Genomic DNA, 21350 nt, shown 5'->3' with positions numbered 1-21350 from the left:
ATGCATTAATTTTAAATGTCATTTTGATTTACAATAAAAATCAAGATTATTGAGTCTCCTCAGCTGTAGCCTGCTTTTTAAAAAAACCAAAACCCCAAAAAACCTGAATCTTATTTGATGGAAGCTGTTAATTCTCTAAGACAGTAACATTTTCCTTTTTCATTTACCTGCATTCTTTTGGCTATGTGTGAAATTTCTTGATGTACAAAGCTGCAGAGACCAATTCTGCTATGCTTCTGTACTTTTTAAAAATCAGTGAGTATCCCCTCTCATCCAGCCCCATAGCTGGCTTGACAGTCTGTTCCTGTCCAAAAGATATAGGCAGGGCCATGCAGAGGAGGTTCACTATTTGAAACACAGATACTCACAGTGCTTTAATTTAAGAGTTCAAACCCCAGTGACCTCTTGTCTAACCAATGCCAACTCAGTTTCACTTTCAGAAGCAATATTAGGCTATCTACACATGTGATTTCTAGGGCCACAGTGACTAAAAGAGTTAGACTAGGAAAACATTTAAAATATTGATTAAACATTTAGAGCATCAGTGAAATAGTTTCATCTTAGCCAGGTAGAATCTTGGAGAATATGCATACAAAAATGAGACAATATGCACCAGCATGTTTTAATGAACACAGCTAAAGGTAAAAACCCTAACAAAATCTATCATGCAGTGTTGCTAGGAGGACTGACTGCATTAAGGCATTAGTGAGTTTCACTGAGATGCAGGTGTTTCAATTTTAGAACTATCCCAGAAGTCCCAAGTCAACCTGGAGGACTAAGGGTTTGAAGAGCAGGTACAAAAGGAAGCCATTTACCTAGCTTTGCACAAAGCCTGGACAGACAGTAACATGAAACATCTAGAACATTTAATAGTGGAAAGTGTGGAGTATGAAAATGTATCAAGAGTGAAGGAAGAAAAATAAGGGGTTTTTGTGACATAACATTCCAATTTCCTTGAAGGAAAAATGTTTACGAAAAATTACAGAGTGCCAGCATAAGAAAGACAATTTTCAGTTCTAACCATATTCAGGTCAAACTGAATATATCGAACTTGTATTCCTATCACAAGGGGTGACATATTGGAGAATGCTAAAAATCCAGACAATGCAGTAATGCAATTACTCTGTCTCACTGATAGCCTCTTGAAGTGTCAACTGAATTGCGTTTTCCAAATTCTTTCTGCTTCAGAACCTTTTCAATCCATGCTGGCCTTAGCCAGATTTGCACACTTCTGCACCTGACTTAATAACTGCTCTGTCCTGCATGGCATATTTGCAAGTTGGAAAGCCTCCGGAGATGACCTGACCCACAGCTGCAGTAAAGCCACTTGTTCAGCAGGGTCATTAAAACCAAGTCAAGTTTACAAGTCACTAATCTAAGAGCACAGAATGATCTCCTCACTTGGGGCTTGGTTAATTGATTTTGGTGATATGGACAAAAATCCAAGCAGTACCAAAAGTTTTAAAAAACACAACTCATTGTTAATATAAATAAATCAGGAAACACACCAAAAAACAGTTCTATACCAGCTAGCTGGCCTTAAACAGAGGATAAACTTGGATAGCTGGAAAATAGATTCTCATTGCCCTTTCCTAAAATCTGAAGGTTGACATGCACCTCAACTCAGTGATAAATTTTATCTCTTACTTTTAAAACAGTGAATAGATTCTTCCAAATTACTCTGGAGTAAGGTACCACTCCAATTAACATATATTTTCTATTAAAATTATAATAAAAAGAAAAATTGAAAGAACACAGTAAATATGAAAATTCTGAATTCAGTTTCCTTACAAATAGAACAACTACAAATTTAATGGACTGACTAAACTGCCATTGCGATCCACTAGAAGACACAATTTAGAAAATTTCAACACAAAAAGGACTGGTTCGCCCTAATTGACAAAGCTAGTTTCATAGCACCTTTCAGAGAGTGCAGAAAGACTTAACCAAAGGAAATCAGAAGAGAATTACCTCAACATGAGGAACTTTGACATCTATCTCTAGAGCCCTCCTTGCATCACAGCGAGAGAGGCACACTTCAGTAGCATTGTGGAGAGGAGGAAGAGGAGGAAGAGGATCAAGAAAAGGAGAAATAACTGCTATTACTAATTGTCCTGACTACTGGCATGAGGAATATGTACTCCCTTTTTAGCTTTAACTTTTTTTAGGACCACAAGGCTCAGGTTGATAGAGGGAACAGAAAGGCTATCTGTCCTAAAGCTACCAAGGGACAGAGCTCGAACTGTAAGTAGCAGAACCATACACTTGGGAAGACAAACTTGTATTTAGAAAAAGACGGACATTAGACAGATTAAAAAAAATACAACCCCAAACCAGACATTCTGTAGCCATGCAACATACAACTACAAAACCAAAATTTATCTATTCACAACAAGACTGAAAAGAATAATTATAATGGCCATTAATTATAATAACAGGCCAAATTATCTTGCTGTAGCCATGCGGTTCTGTAGACCACCTGCCTATTTTTAGTGTTTTAAATTATTTTGAACCTTAAAGCTTCTCAGTGAAAGAACAAAAAACTTTCCTACAACTTTTCTGAGAACATTGTTGATTATGATGAAACAGTTGATCCCTAAATCACATTTTGTATGTCAAATTATAGAATACACTCTGGTCTCTAAAGAGGCAAAACCAGACTTAAGTGAAGACAGACATGATAGGGCATCAAATATTCACACAAGTACTATTTTTCTCTTGTGTCCAGAGAATATTTGCCCATAAATGACAGTTGGCAAAAGCTATTAGAATTAATGAACAGCGCTCATTTCTAGCAAGCAACAGAGTAAGATGAAATTTCTATGGTTGAAATAATTTTCAAGAGAAGTATAAATCACTCACTGTAAATTAAGAAAAACAGACAACATATTTGGCAAAAAAAAGTCATGCAGATGATAGTGGATTATCCTGAATTACACTGAAGATCTATGATAATTTTACTTCCCTGGATTTATAAATAATTAATACCAAGAAACTGTAGCAGTGCCAGTCTTGGTCAGCTAAGAATGTTCAAAATGGAAATGTTTCATCTGTTTTGCAGATATTTAAGAAGAATTAATTTACAGCAAAGAGTAGGTATTCCCAAAGCAACTTCTGAGTGAACATACAATCTTCTGCAATAACTGAAAAACCTTCATTTTCATTTTGCATACCAAACAATGGTATTGATTATAGTGTGTTAACTGTGTCAGAATGCAAGCAGGACTACTAACTGCGGATGAAAACAAACCCAAACAAGGTACTGAAAAGATTATTATAAATTAAAGAGACAGAAATGCATAAAAATAAAACCTTGGATGACTGAAGTTTCTTTTAAGCAGTCATGATCATCTTTTCTATTTTAAGGTCCTCCTATTTAATAAAATTTTCTTTCAAGTAAATGTAAAAGCAATAGAAAGGTTTTTCATTTGATTGCCATGTAACCCTATTAGTGAAATGCCAAACCCATTCTTTATTACAAATATTTTCACTAACTGATGTGTCTCTAAAATAAATTTTCTTTTTTTTTTTTTTAATGCAAGCTGCTATTTATCCATCATTAGTAAATACAGCTATGTTTGGTTGCTGATTTTTGTGTGTTTAAAAACTAAATGCATACAAATACAAAGCATATTAGTGTAAGGCACAGAAAAACCCAACTGTTTTCTGTTAAAAGATTATTTTGTTACTGTTATCAGCATATACAGAGAAAACCAGAGAATTAAATTTTTCGTATTCCACCTTGTCCTTTAGTCTGAAACACTCTTAGATATACTTAAACTACCCCTAAGAGATGATTGCTCACAGATATTCACAGAGGATGGAAATTCCATCCCATTCCTAAGCAATCTTCTACAATACCTAACCTTCCTCATAGTAAAAGTTTTCCTTAGTGTCTAATCCAGATAATCTTTGCTGTACTGAAATCCATTTTTACCCATTGTCAAGGGACAAAAATATTCTTCTCTGGAGCAAGCTCCTAACTGTATTCTGAAGATTTAAAATATCTTCCTAATGATATATTCTTTTGGTTGAAGAAATTAATAGATCCAAGGTCAGGTTGGATGGGGCTCTGAGCAGCCTGGTCTAGTGGAAGGTGCACATGCCCATGGCAGGGGGGTTTGGAACTAGATGATCTTTAAGGTACCATCTAACCCAAACCATTCTATGATTAAGTTGTCTGTCTCTGATTGTTATTCTTTCTCACTTCCAGACTTTTTCAACCCATCCACTGTACATACCCACATCTACAGTGTTCCATTCTTGAGAGACTATGAATGTACTTATATATATATGTCCATCTTTCTAGTTATAAATGACTATTTAGCTACATTTTTTCATAAAGTATCAAAAATAAAGTGTGGTTAATTATTAAGGCACAGTCAATTTATCTTGGGTAGAAACAAATGCAAGATAACTATGGACTTCTAAGTGAACAGTAGTGTAAGAAATAATTTTCAATAATTTATAGTAAGTGGAATATTTCAAAATGGAATGCAGGAGAAACACATATAGTTAACAGTGTTCACCTTAACTAAAAAAAAAAATTACTGTTGCAATTTTGTTCAAAGTGAAGAAAGGAACAAATTGAGTACATATGAGTAACACTTCATCAAATCTATAGTAAACATCCTTGGGAGTCCATACAGAACTCCTTGGCCTGTTCAGAAAGACTATGCCTTGTACTGAGAGTTCAGCTGAGCTCTTTCTTGCTCTTATATTTCACCTTTTGTTTTATGCTTTTTCTACTACTTTCTAAAACTATAATTTTTTTTGAAGTAAACATTTTCTCCATCATTCATTACAATAATTTTCAGATATAAAATAGGTCTACTGACCCATTTAGTGAACAAATTACTTATAAATATTTTCCTTTAAAAAAAAAAAGAAGAAAATTGTGTTTACCTTTTTGTGAACAAAAAGTCTTCAAAAGTATTTGCTAGCTCTGGCCACATACTGTCAAATTTTCCAGAAGATGCATGCTGCCTTGCAACAGGTAGTCCAATTGAGAGAACTTTGAGAAGAGAGGAAACAGCTAGCTTCCATGTGCTTTCAGAAGGACAGGAGTATTTCAGACTGAGAGGTATTCTTAGGGTCTGCAAAATGAAAGTCAAAACAAAAATTGTAATTGCTCAGACAAATCTAAGAGTACGGCAAGTTTCTGCAGAAGATCTTGGTGGACCCAGAGATGATAGTACATATCCCTACCTTTTCTGCTTGCATATGAGATGGCCTTTTAAAAATGTAATTCTGAAGATGATTTACTATATAACAGCTGGCTAAAGCACAGGTCTGTAGCCAAGTACAAGATTAGAAGTCAGAATTGATCCATTAACAATTATACTATGAAATTACATACTAATTTTCTTTTTCTGTATTGTCATCCACCATTTCTGCTAAGCCTGACAAATGGGCTTTCCTAACATCTAAGAGACTGTAGGCAGTTTGTTACCACAAGTGTATTCCAGAGAATTTGGTCCCATGCCTACAAAGCTACCCCAAGTGCAAGTTAAAGAAAAAAAGCTTAATTAAATTTAAACTTTTCCTAATGAAGGTGAACTATACACATTATCACTGCAAGAAACCTGTTCATTGCTGTTAAACCACATGAAATTTACAAGGAAGAACAGTTAGTGAAATTCTAAGATAAAGGGTGCAATACAACTCAAATGTAGAGAAGATGAAAACATGGCAAATTTTAAGTCTTTTAGATAGAAAGTTCAATATCTATAAAACAAACTCATTAGTGAATTTAAAAACATTAAGCACATGAACTATTTACACTATATGTATCCCTTTTAGCATTGTTAGTCAAACTGACTTAGAACCTGATAGTAAGTTATTTTGGAAAACTAATTATTTAATTTACACTTCAAATGCATAGTGACTAGATTTGGGTACTACAAGTATGCCACCCATGCTGTTCGTGCAGTCTTTGATTTGAGGAAAGTGAAGGGAGGAAAGACTGACTCTCACATGGAGTCAATTATAATTAATTGTCTATTGCCAGCTCTATTTTAGAATATTTTTTTCTGCTGCTATTTGTCGTATATATCAAATCTAATTCCAAAATCAACATTAACCTCAGAGACATGAAACACAAATTTAAAAGCATTTTCATCTACTGCAATGACTCACATTATTATCAACTGTGAATGTTAAAGTGGTGTTTATATCAGTTTCACTAATCCTATTAAAACAGAAGTAGAAAACAACTGCATTAACTTTGAAATACAAACATTAATTCATATTAAATATTAAATATTAAATACATTCACATTTCTAAATTTCTATATGGGCAAAACCTGATGTCAGCCAAGTTATTACAAACAAACCTAGGTTAGATACAATTTTTCCCCAGATATTTACTATTGTTTCTATTATTTACCAATTTTTTTTTGCTGAAATGGAAACAAGGTCAAAAAAAGTGAAAAGCTGGACAATTTCACCTTCAAGGTATATTTGCCCATCTGTAACATTACATAGTTACATCAACACACAAAATCATTAGAAGTAAATCAAAAGTAATAGCTAGTAATAGCACAGGCCCCTGAAATATACATGCCAGTCTACGGAAACTGGTCTTTGGCCTTCCATGCCATATTTACTAAGAAGCCTACTTACCAGACTCAGGTGCATAATACTTTCAAAGATTAAAATTTTGAGGCCTAATGTATTAGTTAATTTTTATCTTAACACTGAAATACTGATGCTGACATTATCCAACTAAGAACAATACACATAGCCTAATCAAAGCCTTGCAACTTCACCTGCTGCTCATCTTCATAAAATATCCATCTGTTTACTACAGCTTTAGGTTTCTGAGAAAGTGTTTATAAACACTAGCTGAAAATAAAACTCGTGATTTTCAATATAAACTTATTAAATTCAGAGCATATGCAGGACAAACTTCTACCTTAATAATGTTCTGAAGAACCTTCTCCGTTACCACAGCTTTATGGCAAGCTGTCTTTTGGTATAAGTCCACCACGACTTCCAATGATCTCTCAGCAAATGGTACGTAATTCAATGCTACCCATTCCGCCTAGGAAAAGAAATTACTAATTACTAAACTATACGCAAGAACATATTAATTAAGGAACAGAAAGTGTATGTTTTGCATTGAACTCTCAGTTTAATGCATGCAAGTTTTGCTAAGAATATGGTCCAAGCAACAAAACCGCAAATACAACGTAGTCTGGCTATGAAAATGTACTCTACATTGAAGTAAAGTACATTTAAGTAGAAGAAATGTTGCAGTCTAGGCAAGACAACTACATTAGGACAATCTTTAAGGAAATTTAACTCACCGGTGCAAATAGTTGTATCTAGTGTGATTCCATTGTGTTGCAGGACAAACAGAATAAGAAGAATTAATACATACATAATAGTTACCTCTTCCATTACACTGAATCAGATGCTCATGCTTAGTGAACAGCAGTGTACACAGATAAAAGAATTACTGAACACGTCCCATTTCTTTACAGCACGTGCAATTCAAAAATCTGCAGCTTGAGGGAATTTTCTCCATTCAAAATTATCATGTCTTTGTATTAAATTTAGTATCATGTGTAGGACAAATTATTTTAGATTAATTCACTGTACAAATTCAGACACATTCACTATGTCTGGTGTCCAGGCAAGACCTTTCCTACATGAAGGAATACAAAGTATAAAACCAAAGAAAAATGTAAAGGGAGTAAATGAAGATAACAAAAGCATGTAAAAAAACTTATTACAGCATGGACGGTGAAGTTTTTACAGATTGAATAAATGCATCTTGCTGAATAACCTGTATATGAAGCTCAATGGGATTCACCAGCCAAGTGAAACAAATTTTGAATTAATTACCTGATTATACTTTGCATTTGCAATGTGCTTTGTTTCCAGCTGTCCATACTGTGGAGGCTTGCAAGAAAATTCTACAAAGGCCAGCAGTTGGTCAAAGATTGCAGGATACATTATCTGCATACTTTCTGAGCCCACACATATAGCCTATACCAAAAGAAAATACAAAAGCTTAATACATATCTTGAGCTTTTGCAGTCAATATCAGCATCAGTGCAAGGAACTCCTAATGAAAAATCCCCAAGACTATGCAAGATTCATGCTGTATAAAAGACAGTGGATAGTTCTAACAGCTTAAGGAAAGTAAGTTTTCTTATTTCATTAAAGTAAATTAAGTGGCAAGATACCTTAGCATATATAGTTCAGTAAATACAGCTATCTCATCCAATGAAAGACATATATTTTCTTTACTAACTCTACTTTGACATGTCAGTAAAATATAAGGCTTATGTAAGTCTTGTATATAGATCTCAGCCACATTTTCTTTAAGTCCTACTTCAAGAAACATTTAAATCTTGGAATTAAATCATACAAGGCTTCAAAAAGTAGTTAAAATAGTGTCTTACAGAAAGGAATATAAATAAAATGAGAATGATATTATTTTGGTACAGCTGCAACTCATAATCTTGCTTTAAAATGGAAAACATTTCAGGAAGGGTGTACTTAGATGATGTCAATGAAATATCATGTTGTCAAAAGCTAATGATTTCCAGTTGCAATATAAATCCCAAGGAAATCTTAGGACATTTATTTTCAAAGCTAGATACAATGATTCTATGAAGTTACTCCAATCATTTTCTGCCACTTTAAATACCTTGCTTTACTTCCCCAAGTCTCTTCTCTCAAAGCTTCAAGAAACAGTCAATTTATTTCTCTACAAAAAGACTTTGTGCTTGTACTATCATTTTTCTGTGGGGAAGAATCAAATGCCCTTTTCATTAACCACAGATCATCCATGACAAGTTGTGGCTGAACTCACTCAAGGTGATAACAGCTCTAAAGCTGTTTGAGTGCAGCCCCCATGCTGGAGCCACGTCAGTAGCTGTGTAAGTCAATGGGCAAGCAAATATCCTGAGTCCCCAGCCATGAGAGGGACACGCCAACAGGGGCTACAGGCATTCATCACTACATCACCCGAAGACCTAGCTGCACTTTCAGGCAACGGGCAAGTTGCAGCAGAGTGCTCCATGAATCATCAGTGGCCTTTTTCTTTTCCTCACCTTCCTACAATTTAAAATGCATGTCCAATGCTCAAAAAGCTTAATCAACATTATGAATATAGTGCAGCACTCCTAAAAAAGTATACTCCTTTGCTGGTACTCGAGTTCAAAACTGTACTGAACTCTGAGAAGGATGCTTGGAGGCTAGGTACTCACCTGCAGAAGGCTAAAGGGTTAATTGCTGATCTAAAATTATTCAACACCCTGTAAAACAACTTCATCTGATCTGCTGCACTAAAATCACTGCACTAAATTTCAACATGTTAATGTGAGATTACATACCTATTTGAAAAGGTATAAAAATTATTCTCTATACCAACAAATGGATTAGAAAGGGAAAAAAGAGCATCCACAAACTCCTGGGTAATTTCTGCATAGATGTAACTTACTTGCACAGATGCAATTTACATTACCCATAGAAGACTATTTTAAGATATCCCAGGGAGCATTACTGGGACCAGTTCTGTTCAATATCTTTATTGACAGCCTGGACAAAGGGATTGAGTGCACTGTCAGCAAGTTTGCAGACAACACCAAGTTTGGTGGGAGAGTTGATCTGCTGATAGCAAGGTTCTGCAGAGGGATCTGGACAGGCTGGATTGATGGGCCAAGGCCAATTGTATGAGGTTCAACAAGGCCAAGTGCCGGGTCCTGCACTTGGGTCATGACAACCCCACAAAGTGCTACAGGTTGGGGGGAGAGTGACCAGGAAGCTGCCCAATGGAAAAGGACATGGAGATGCTGGTCAACAGTTGCCTAACATGAGCCAGCAGTGTACCCAGGTGGCCAAGGCCAGTGGCATCCTGGCCTGTATCAGAAAGCGTGGCCAGCAGGACCACGGAAGTGATTATCCCTCTGTACTCAGCACTAGTGAGGCCACATCTTGAGTCCTGTGTTCAGTTCTGGGCCTCTAACTAAAACAAAGACATTGAGGTGCTGGAGTGTGTCCAGAGAAGGGAAATGAAGCTGGTGAAGAGCCTGGAGCACAAGCCCTGTGAGAAGCAGCTGAGGGAGCTGGGGTTGTGTAGCCTGGAGAAAAAGGGGCTCAGGGGGGACCTTACTGCTCTCTATGACTACCTGAAAGGAAGCTGTAGAGAGGTGGGGGGTTGGCCTCTTCTCCCAGATAATGAGTGATAGGACAAGAGGAAATAGTCTCAAGTTGTGCCAGAGGAAGTTCAGATTGGAAATTAGGAAAAATTTCTTAACAGAAAGAGTTGTCAGGCATTGGAAAAGGCTGCCTAGAGAAGTGGTTAAGTTACCACCATCCTTGGAAGTATTTAAAAGGCGTGTAGATGTGGCACTTGGGAACATGGTATAGTGGTAGACTTGGCAGTGCTGAAATAATGGTTGGACTTGATGACCTTGTAGGTCTTTTCCAACTGAAATGATTATGAGGACTAATTAGAATTGCTTTTCAAAGAGGTTTATATTTCTGACTGACACTAGGTAACCTTTATGTAATCATCTTAAAATCTGAAAAACAGCCTAACAAAGTGTATGACAAAGGATGTTGAAAGTAACTTAAAGAGCTGCTTATAAAACAGGGTGTTAGTTACTGCATTAAGTGCACTTATTTACATTCTTAAAGAAAGAGACCTGTATAAATCAAAAAGTAGTGGTCACACTACAACAAAACACAAACAATGCCTAAAATAAAATACTCTGCAGCTCATTTTTTGTTGCAAAAATTGACACAACAGTTCAATTTCAGAAATTTATGCTTTAAAGCATTATGGTATTAATAGTTCAGATTCATCTAACAACTCCCAGTGCAACTACTGGCATGGAGTATTCTCTTTTTTTTTTTTTAACTGCTCTCTGTAGATAAGTCTCTACCATCACTGTTGGTATATGCAAATACAGCCTTGACTTTACCACAGTCACAGCTAAAGAGGTTTGTATCCACACTGCCTGCAGAGGCAGAATTCAAATTTGATCCCCAAGTATGCACCTGTGTACTTCTATCTGGTGAGCCAGCTGGCTCACTGTAGAGGTGACCTAGACTGAATGTAGGGAAGAACTGAGAATAATGAGCAAATCTGGGCTTGAGAAGAAACTTCAGCTGAGCTACAGTGATGAAACAGACTTACAAAAAACCTCACCAACCTTATACTACAGCAATAAAAGACTAGACAACAAGTTCTAATGAGAAATAAAGAGACAACCAAAGAACAGAATAAAGAGTGTAAAATGGGCTCAACATATGGAAGCCCCTTCCAGTCCCATGTTCTTGAGTTGAAATGTCTTTTGTTAGTGGAATCACATTATAAAATATCTTTATTAAACCAGTTTTTATGCTATTCAAACTGCAAAGTTGTTCCACAAGTTCTTAGAAAATCAGAACTGACCCAAGTCTTCCTGTATCAGCAAAAAAACCTGATCCTACATGCAAACACATGAGAAACCTTTTGTTTAAAAGAAGATTGCAAATATCTACATACTCTTCTTTAATCATCCACTAGCTTCTGTGTGTACTCCTGAGAGTATCAACTGATTTCAAGAGAGAAAAAGATACTGTGGCCTGCAGCAAAACCATCTGACAGATAGCCTTTGCTCCTCATCAGCACTGGCTGGCTGCCTGGTCATGTGAATTATACTGTGTTACATAGCCAAGAGGAGCAATCACACAGCTTCATAGAGCTTAGAGACATCCAAATATACTTCAACTAATTTTTTTAGGAACTTCAGTGCTGTTGTGTTAATAACATAACTATAAATGGGATGGGAGGTACTGCATAAGTTGAGGTACCATCTTATGGAAGTCTGTATTTGCAAAGGCTTGTAACTGCCATGCTAATCATTTAGACTGCAAGCGGGGAAGGGGAGATGTCTCCCTCTCATGGGGAGTTGCTGCTTTTGTTGTTGTTTAAGAAACCTTCAGCTAAAACAGATTATCTCGATAAGAACAAGAGTATAAAAATGCGCAGTTTTTCATCATGTTAAAAACTCTCGTAACCCCTTCTTTGAAGGGCATTAATGCCTGCACCCTTTGGAAATAAAGATCATCTGGATAAGGAGACTAACAAAGAAACAGAAAAATCTGGGATGAATAAATTGAGTGACTAAGTGGGGAAAACAAGATTTGGGCAGGACTGAGCTGCTGGAAAGGGGAGGATACAAAAGGTCAAGCCTGAATTGGAAAAGGATAAAAATGTAGTGGGCATGGTTGGTGTTAAAACTTTATGTTATTTATATAACCACATACAAACCTGAGATTTAATACCAACTTCTATCCAAGCAAACTGAATTGAAATTCAAGAAAAACAATTTACTGAAGGGTATTCCTGTTCCTGTCCGTGGTGGGAGGGATTTAAACTAGATGATCTCTAAGGTTCCTTCCAACCCAAGTCTGTCTATGATGCTATTTTTATACCTCTGTTTTCAAAATACATTCATGAATATTTGTCAAACTCATAAACTAAAGGAGTGGCTGCAAAAGATAATGATTCTGCCTTGTGAGATTGTTCCCCTATTTCCATGTAGAGACCTTCAACATCAACAGTACTTCAATATTAGGTAGACAAGTAAATGGCTACAAACACAGCGTAATACTTAAAAGTATTTCTGCAATCAAAACTATGTTTCATAAAGATTACAATCCTCCTGTCAATGTAGAGCCCCTGGGTTGCACCAGGAATGGAGATCTGATTGTTCTAATACTGCGCAATTATAAATAATTTAAAAAATCATGTTTAAGTCCCTCACTATAGTTCTGAGAAGTGAGACACAGTATAGTTTACCTTTCACCACACATCAGAAGTCGCATTATTACCTTTTGTAAAACATCTAAAGCTGTAAGCACTGCTTCTTGTAAACTTGTCAAAACTGCTTCAGTGTAAGATGGAAGGATGAAAGGGGAAGCATCTGAACTGATTGGAACTGAAACAGCACCGTGCAAAATGACACCCAGCTTTTGGAGATCATCCATGCTGAAACCAGTTTTGATGTGTTGGTAAAGAGCTGGGAATATTTGAATTAAAGCTGTAAGAAAAGGCTGGCTGGGAATGAAAGTCAATTTATCACAAGTAATTGGAGGCCTTGTACTTTCGGAACCAATCCTATACCAGCTGTTCCAGGCTGCCCACCAAAGATTCAAATCTTCAATCTCATCTGTTATTACAGGCGGTTCAGATCCATTATATCTTCCTATTCTTTCTCCTATGGAGTCAGTTCTCATGAATGATCTACCAAGACTAGTGGCAGTTGTTGTCCCTACCACCAGAGGTACAGAAACATTGATGGCAGGTGGTGTCTCAGGCTTCTCAGAGTCTCGAACGGGAGAAACAATTTGTAAGATCTCCTGGAAGCTTTTCAGAGCAGCCAAGGAAACCTCATTATTTTTGCTGAGTGCTGCGGACTGGATGTGATCAAGAAGAACATCCCAGGCTTGAGAGAAGTCTCCTATTTAAAAAAGAGAGAGAGAGGGGAAAAAAATCAACTCGGAATTTGTTTCCTATTCCCATTCCCACCCACCCTACCTCTCTAAAAGGCCTTTCATGTACTTGTTACTCTCATAGACAGAAATTTCAATAGATTAGATGTTGGCTTGAGTGGCTTTTATAATATAGATCAGTTCAACCATAACCAGAAAGAATGAACGTGACAGAGAAACACACAAATATGAAGAATGAAACAATATTCTATGTTCATGTTAAATTTGCTAGCAAAAAATCACATACTACATCCCATACCAGTAAAATAAGTTTTCATTATTCAGTATAGTGAAACACATTTATTCTTATACATACCAGATGCCTGTTGATTTCAAAAAGGGTTAAGCACATACAAGGAATTACGGGTCAAATCTATAGTCATGCAATGTATTTATAAAGAACTGATTTTAAAATGCTCTGATAATTGTACTGTGGAAAGATTTAATTTTGGGGCATTTGAGTTTTTCATTAAATTTAGCCTCAACCTTCAATTTTCTATTATACTAATTACAGGGTTTGAATAATTAAAATAGTTTTAATTTTTTTATTCAGTTTTAACTCAAGTTTAATATAGTTTAACACCTACCACATTTCTGCAAATGATCAATACTCTTGATAGCTATTAATATGTTGATATCACAACAACCAAAAAGAAATAAATTACAACATATTTCTAGTTAGTATATATTAATTATATACTATAGGATGGTGAAGGTATATTAATGTTCGATTTGCAAGCTATACATTCTCTATTTCTTTTTCACTTTCTCCTTGTAGAAATTACCAAGCTATTGTAAAATATTACTGCATACAGCTGAAAAATGTAAATGCTCAATACTCCACTGACTTTACAGTTGAGTTCTCTTTACATTCTAAGAGTACAGTTAAACTTGACACACTGATGCCACAGAAGAGTTCAGGCAAGTGTTGCATAACCTTAGAAAGACAAAAGGAAAAGTATGTTTTGACAACCAAAAGAAGAGAAAAATTATTATTGTTACCAGGCTACTGTAATTTAAAGCTATCTGGCACCCCAAATTGTGACTACTGAGATTTATTACAGAAGATGAAATCTGTAGTTAAAATTTTTGACTCTAAGGAGCATGAATTACTAACTCCCTAACTGTCATAACATTTGAGGTGAGACACAACAAAACACACTTTTAAGCTAACATTAAGATTCTGGCCCAGTACTTTAACAGAAAAAATATACAAAAGCAGGAAGTTTAGTACTGTATCTTTCAGTAACTATAAATTTTACCTAAAGGCTGCAGTAAGTATCTCCTGGTGTTAAATATTCTTGCAACTCCAGCCAGGGTTAATACCCATGTCTCGGCCCACTGTTTCTCAGCTGTATCCCTTGAATGATGGATGAGAATGTTGCCTCCTCCTGATTCAATCTTCTCTTTGTCAGCTGTGGTAGAAGATTCTCGAACTCTATCCAACAGGTGAAATAAAACCTGTGATAGTCAGAAAAAAAAGAGGAAAAATGCAACTTTTCAAATAACATAGTTGTATTCATAGTAAAGCAACAAAACCCAGTAATTTTCCCACTATCCTTTCTGTCACTGTGTCTCACTGAAAATTCCCTTGTTCTAAACAGTCTCCACAGCAGCCAACATTATGAATCAGTCAACTGATGGCCAGTTGAGAAAGCTTAGAAACAGCACAATCAAACACCCCAGGGAACAGTGTTAGCACTAACAGAAGGCTAAACGCAGGAGATTACTGGTTTCAGAACCAGAAAGGTTCAACAGGTACAACAGGCGGGCTCAAATATAGCCTAATTTCTCCATAAAGCACAACAAACGTGACTGTGACTTAGAACGGGGCATTTGACAGATCCTCTCAAAAGAAGAGTCAAAACAGAGCACAAAACAAGGCTCCATCTAACATCAGGTCAGCCCAATCACATGACCATCAAACATCTCCATTTTCACACAAAGAAATAAGTCATTCATTCTTGCAGGAAGGAAACAGTCTTTTAATCCAACTCATGAGTAAGAAATAAATAATCAAGACAGGAAAATTACATTTCAAAAGAGGCTTCAAAGGTCGGAGAAGAGAAAGTGTAAAGAAGATTTCCAAAACCTGAGAAATCAGATTTCTGCCACAATGTTATCTTTAAAAAGTCTAAATAAGTTATGTAACTGATAATGGTCATTAAATGGTGACTGCTCCATTGTTATTGAAATGTGAATGCTATTTACAAAACCTTCAGTGGAATTTTACACATCATACCTTCCATATTACTGTGTGCCATGTTGAATGCTGCAGTAAAGTTCCATGAGCACCAATAGTGGAAAACAATGTCTGTCCAGCACTCTTTCTAACTGCAGGTCGGGGATCCACACACAGTTCTCCAAGTTTGGCATACAGGCATAACCAAAGACAGTCAAATGGTGATGCAGGATGAAAAGGTCTATTCAGCACCACTCCCTTTTCTTCTGCCTGTTTCTGCAGCACTGCTTCTTCTCTGTTTAGCTCCTTTTCAATTATTTCGCCTCTTTGGAAAAAATAATCTGAAATATTCCACTACAAAATAAATAACACATATGGCGTTGTACAATAAAAATATTGTAGTGCTCTTAGTGATAATTAAATAAATTGCTTCTCATTTTCACAAAGTATTTTATAAAGTACATCAAGGTAATTATTTCCCTAAACTGATGAAATAAGATCAGTACATAAATATTGCAAGGTGCAAAAAGTATTTTTCTTGTCCTCAGCTTTTAGGCCCCAGTTATACATGAAGCACCAGAAAGGGAAAAATGTATTAAAAGATGAAAAATGCACACTGATGAAAAGCATTGTAAGAACCCCCCCAAAAAAGGTTGTGGTCTTCATTTGTATCATTGACTACAGATTAGTTTTCATTAAAATAAGAAAAGAAAAAACTGAAAGCCAGAAGCAGCATCACTATAGGGTAAAGTAAAACTCACCAACAAACCAATTGAAGTTAAGCTAATATTTAGCTCTTGATTGTGAAGTCCAAAGCTTCCAGCAACTTCAACAACTATCTGTAGACAAGTACATGGCATTGTTGGAAGGAAGTCGGTCACAACCAACTGAAGACACTGGAATGCAGTCCGTATTAAGGACTCACTTAAAAAAAAAACAAAACAAAAACAAAAACAAAATACACACACACGCACTCATTTCAGATTTCTTCAAGAGCACAGAAATGTTTTGAATACAATACCTCAGGAGAAAGCATTATTAAAAACAAAACAAAAAAATCAATTTAATGTTTTTGAGATGAATTTGCAACATTTTAAATGGTTTTTTTTGAGATATAACATTAAGCTTGACATTCTGACTAAGCATTTTAGTCCATGTTAACTTCTAGTGGAGTTGAAGGTTAAACTTTCCAGTGGTCCTTAGCTAACTTTATATAGTAGCGTCCACTTCTCTGTTCTAGAGTTCTAAGACTTGTTAGTTCAAATGCAGTAGCTAAAATCCATATTATAGATATGCCAATTACCTGTTTCAGAATCATAAATTAAATTTTTTTTTTCTGAGTAATTCAAAATAAAAATTATGTGTGGGTTATTTCCACTGTACCATAACAACCAACATGATATGAAATCCAGAGGAATGCACAAGAAACTTCACATGGACTATAATGGTATAGCTAATAATTCTCTAATACAATGTATACTGCACAGAAACATCCACCCTACCACATAAGATCAAAGTATTTATCATTGCTTTACTGACGGAGGAAATGCTCACAGCAATGCTTTCCCCCATATTCATTACAAGAGTCTGTAAAGTGAAACGCAACCCAAAATTGCTGCAGTTCCCCCTTTACTGCAAAGTTCCAGAGCTATGTCACCTTCGAGGGCTCTAAAAGAACAGGGAAGGACAAAGGAAATGACAGTACAGGTACACCAGTCATTCTGAAACACTGAGTTAATGGGAAAGTAACCTCTCTTTCTAAACTTCAAATGCAAGGCTACGAGAACAAAGTCAAAACAGGTCATTTCCCAAATAATGTCCCACACTGCTACGTGTTTGGAGAGAGGTTTCAAAATCCTTCATGTAAGTGGCAATAGCAATACAGCTCTTCAAATTGTAAAACTGTCCTTAATGTTACAGGTGACCACAAAAAAGGTAAATATAAATGCAAGAAACTTAAGTTTATTGAGAAATCTTAAGATTGTACAGGGCTTTATCTATGCTTAAAATAAACAGGGACATCCCATTGAAAAATTCTTCAAAGACAGACTTCATTTCATTTGGCAGGCTAGTACTGTACAATCCAGAAGTGAACGAAGCAGTAATGGCTCTCAGAAGAGCATTTTCTGTATTTATAACAGCCTAGAAAGAAGTTCTCCAGGAAAGTAAATGGATTTCTGTCCTGGAATCTAGGATGTTCACTGAGCAGAGGGAAGATGCTTGTGAAGTAAGTCTTGTGGTTGGTAAGTTTATATTTAAAGTATGATAATATTATCTGCATCTTGTGCTCACAGCTGTTAACTTAGGAAAGAAATTTAGTTGTTTCTCAAGGAAAAGGAGGTTTGCTTAATTTTTTCCTCCTGTAGTTAATATGATGTGGGCAAACAGTGCTATGTAGTTGAAGAAAAGTAGATTATTCTATATGCTTTGTAGGAGGAGACTAAGACACAACGCAAGATGCTAGTAACATCTTAAGGTATCTGCCAAGGAAGTAAAGATTTGAGATATAACCGGATCTGAAGACTGTCTTGAGAAGGAATCTGTGTTGGTTCTCATCCCTCACCAACAAGAGTGAAAATCAAAAGGCATGCAGGAACACATAGCACCAAGTGTGGAAACAGCAAGTACCAAAGACGTTCACAACCAAGAATGCCAAAATCCTCGGTGATGTAAGAACTGCTGCCAGAGAAACAATACCAGTACAAGAGCAAAATCCTTCAAGCATTTGAAGGGGCTTTAGGAGTTTTTTATATGACCAGAAGACCAAATCCAAAGTGGGACAAAAGGAGAGATGTGCCAAGAATATTCTTCTGATACCAGAGTATGACCCATCCTGCTGCCAGTCTTGACTAGCACCAAAGAATGAATGATGTTGTTTGAGCCAGTGGGTATAATTCTTGGTGCTTACAGTTCCAAAGTCAGATGTTCAATTCACTGCTCATTTCAAAAAAAAACCCTTGCAACTTCATATCTCACTTTCCCTTGTGGGCAGAGGATCAGTCCAGTAACATTACACCTGTGGTGGCAACAGAGTCAACTGTGTTAGCTAGTCAAAGGATTCACCCACAGCAATTAAATAATCTTCCATCCTTCTGCTACCAGCAACCATTTAGGGAGAAAGTCTTCAAGAAAGAGAGAAAGTGATCAGAAGATGACACTGGAGACTATGAAGAAATAGAAACAATAGGTAAACTGTGACTAACAGCTGACTGATACAGAATTATCTGCAAGCACCAGAGATGTGTCTAGCAGATGCTTAAGATCAAATGAAATAGCACATTGAGTACTCCTCCATGTATACTAAATGCTGACCACAGGAGAGGTTAGAGTGGAATAATATTCTGGTCTTCTGAATTAATCTGAAGAGATTAATCTGAAGAGGTTAATTCAGAAACAGTGTGCTTCAGGAAAAATTAAAAATTATATTTTTGCTGAGTAAAATTTTTCACAAGCTAAAAATTACAACGAAACTACGGTTATTATTGAAGAGGCTATTAAAGAAGAAAATATAAGCAGAAGTCTTTCTACTGCTCTTATCTTACATGAGTTTAAAATTTTATTTCCACCACTTACCCCTGATCACTTTGGATTGCCCCCATGACTCCAAGCACCAATGGCCAACCAGGTCCTAAGCTGTCACCCTGACTTTGTAAAATCTGTAGCACACACTCCAACTGCTTGATCCTGATATCAGGATGACTAATGTTTGACAGCTCCTTTAGCGGATTCAATAAAAGCAACTGCAGTCTCTAAAAGCAAACAATAAAGCATATTAAGGATGCTAACATTTAACTGATGCTTAATTATTTGTATGTATAGTTAGTGAAAATATAAAGTACAAATTAAAGATTAAATTAATTCAGTAGCTCACTGATTAAATGCTCAAATTCAGAGTTAGAAAGGACTTTGTAAAATACTGTTGATAAAGGATCTTAGAAAAAAATCTACTTCTCTGGCCCTTGTTCTCCAGGTTCCTCAGGAAGCAGCTATATCATGCTGTTACAGCTGCATAAAAAGTGTCATGCAATTTTATGCTCACCCAGGGCATACACTGGGGGCTACACTCAGGGCTACACTCAGCTTCAACTCGAGATCTTGGAAAAGCTACCCAGTGAACCTCAATAAATATATCAGAATGCTTTATTTATCATGGATTGAATAGCTGTGATTTAGAGGGTTAGGCAACATATTTTTTACCTGCCATGACATCACATACATACTTCTAAAAATTGTAATTGTTTTGCACTCATGAAGATGACCCATAATTTGTTCTAAAAAAGGGACATAATATGCAAACATCACCACTCTTTGTTAGGTATTTAAAAAAAAAGGATACTTTACTAGAACACGAGGTGATTCTCAAGAATTACACTTGAGTGTTATAGCTATAGACTTTATAAACTCAATAGTATTACTATTAAGTTCCTTTACGAATGAAGAAAGAAAGCAGCTGCTCTTAAAATTTACCTGATTTTGAGACAATGGAGGATCATGTCTGAATGTCAATCCTGCTTTAATGAGAGAAGTTAAAGCTTCTGCTCCCCATTCTCTCATTCTGGAGTTAGGATGCTGACAGACCTGAAAACACAGTAATGTTTTGTTTAAGGTCACTTTTATTTAACCAAGATTTCAATATGTATATATTAAAAATTGATGTTTTAATTATATTAGAATGTACATACAATATTATAATAATTTTAAACAAGAATAAAATAAATCTCTACATGATAAAATTAGGTTGAATATTAAAAAAAAAAAAAAGAAATTGATCTTTTGGACAGACATACCTTCTGCATAAGGAAGCAATAGGGAGCAGTGAAAGACACAGAAGGAAACATAATGAAAGTTACATAAATAATTCAAGTCAATACATTTTCCAAAATGAATATACTAACTGCTAATTCAGATAATGATTGATTAAAAAGCACCAAACAACCCTTCAATGAATGCCTGAAACTCTCAGGTTTCACTTAGCCTTAAGCTACTATAAAACTATAAGTATCACACACTGCTTAACATAAATAAGTAAGGAACATGGCAGTAGTCAACATAGAAAGTGTCTTCTATAGTCTCAAATACAAAAAGTAATTACATATTGAAGGCAAAATAAGCCTTACACTCCATTATTTAAAAAACTTGACAAAACAATAGTGAACATCTTCAAACTTGAGTTTCAAACATGTCTTCATTTATTTTTGTCTCCTAATTATCTAAACCTAATAAATTTTGCAAATTGTTTTTTTCAGAACAGAAAAATTAAACCCATTCTGTATATCCATTGCATAGATAGTTAGTGTAAACTGTCATGGCTAGGCTTCGCAAATGAAGATTTGAGAAGGGCTCTACCCACGCTTGCTACAAGCGCGCTGATGGCTAAAAAGGCCAATGCGAGATCGACAAGTCCGGTTGCAGAAGGCACAGTGGAAAGACTCCCCAGGTGATGTCAACGAGATGCAATTCTTTCTGTGTTGTCTTTTCTCCTCGAGAGTGATCCTGCATGTGTTCTCAAAAGCAGCAGCAGCGTTATAGATGGTGTGTCTCCAGGCCTCCCGATTGGAGGCCAGAGCAGACCAATGGTGATGATCGATATGGCCAAGGCTGAGGGATTGTTTCAGGCAGTCCTTGGATCTCCTCTTCGGGGCTCCTCTCTTGTGGCAGCCAGTGGCAA

General features: G+C 36.1%; 1 protein-coding gene across 3 annotated transcripts in view; it reads right to left on the bottom strand.

The window, feature by feature from the left end:
* MON2 (MON2 homolog, regulator of endosome-to-Golgi trafficking) overlaps window positions 1–21350 on the bottom strand; it is a 68953-nt gene that overhangs the window by 10692 nt on the left and 36911 nt on the right. For 2 of the 3 annotated variants that reach the window (XM_050323808.1, XM_050323810.1), the window contains 10 exons: window positions 20150–20260; window positions 19256–19431; window positions 16444–16606; window positions 15743–16036; window positions 14763–14961; window positions 12841–13469; window positions 7852–7995; window positions 7311–7328; window positions 6917–7045; window positions 4906–5096 (listed from right to left, as the gene is read on the bottom strand). In XM_050323808.1, coding sequence (XP_050179765.1) covers window positions 4906–5096; window positions 6917–7045; window positions 7311–7328; window positions 7852–7995; window positions 12841–13469; window positions 14763–14961; window positions 15743–16036; window positions 16444–16606; window positions 19256–19431; window positions 20150–20260 — 2054 coding nt within the window. The remainder of the gene's footprint in view (window positions 1–4905; window positions 5097–6916; window positions 7046–7310; window positions 7329–7851; window positions 7996–12840; window positions 13470–14762; window positions 14962–15742; window positions 16037–16443; window positions 16607–19255; window positions 19432–20149; window positions 20261–21350) is intronic. The other variant, XM_050323809.1, reaches the window with a different exon arrangement.

This window comes from Myiozetetes cayanensis, unplaced genomic scaffold (genome assembly GCF_022539395.1).
Source record: "Myiozetetes cayanensis isolate MyiCay16 unplaced genomic scaffold, myiCay2020 scf3, whole genome shotgun sequence".
Classification (NCBI taxonomy): domain Eukaryota; kingdom Metazoa; phylum Chordata; class Aves; order Passeriformes; family Tyrannidae; genus Myiozetetes; species Myiozetetes cayanensis.
Note: the sequence above shows the minus strand (reverse complement) of the source record. Positions and strands in the feature narration are given on the sequence as shown.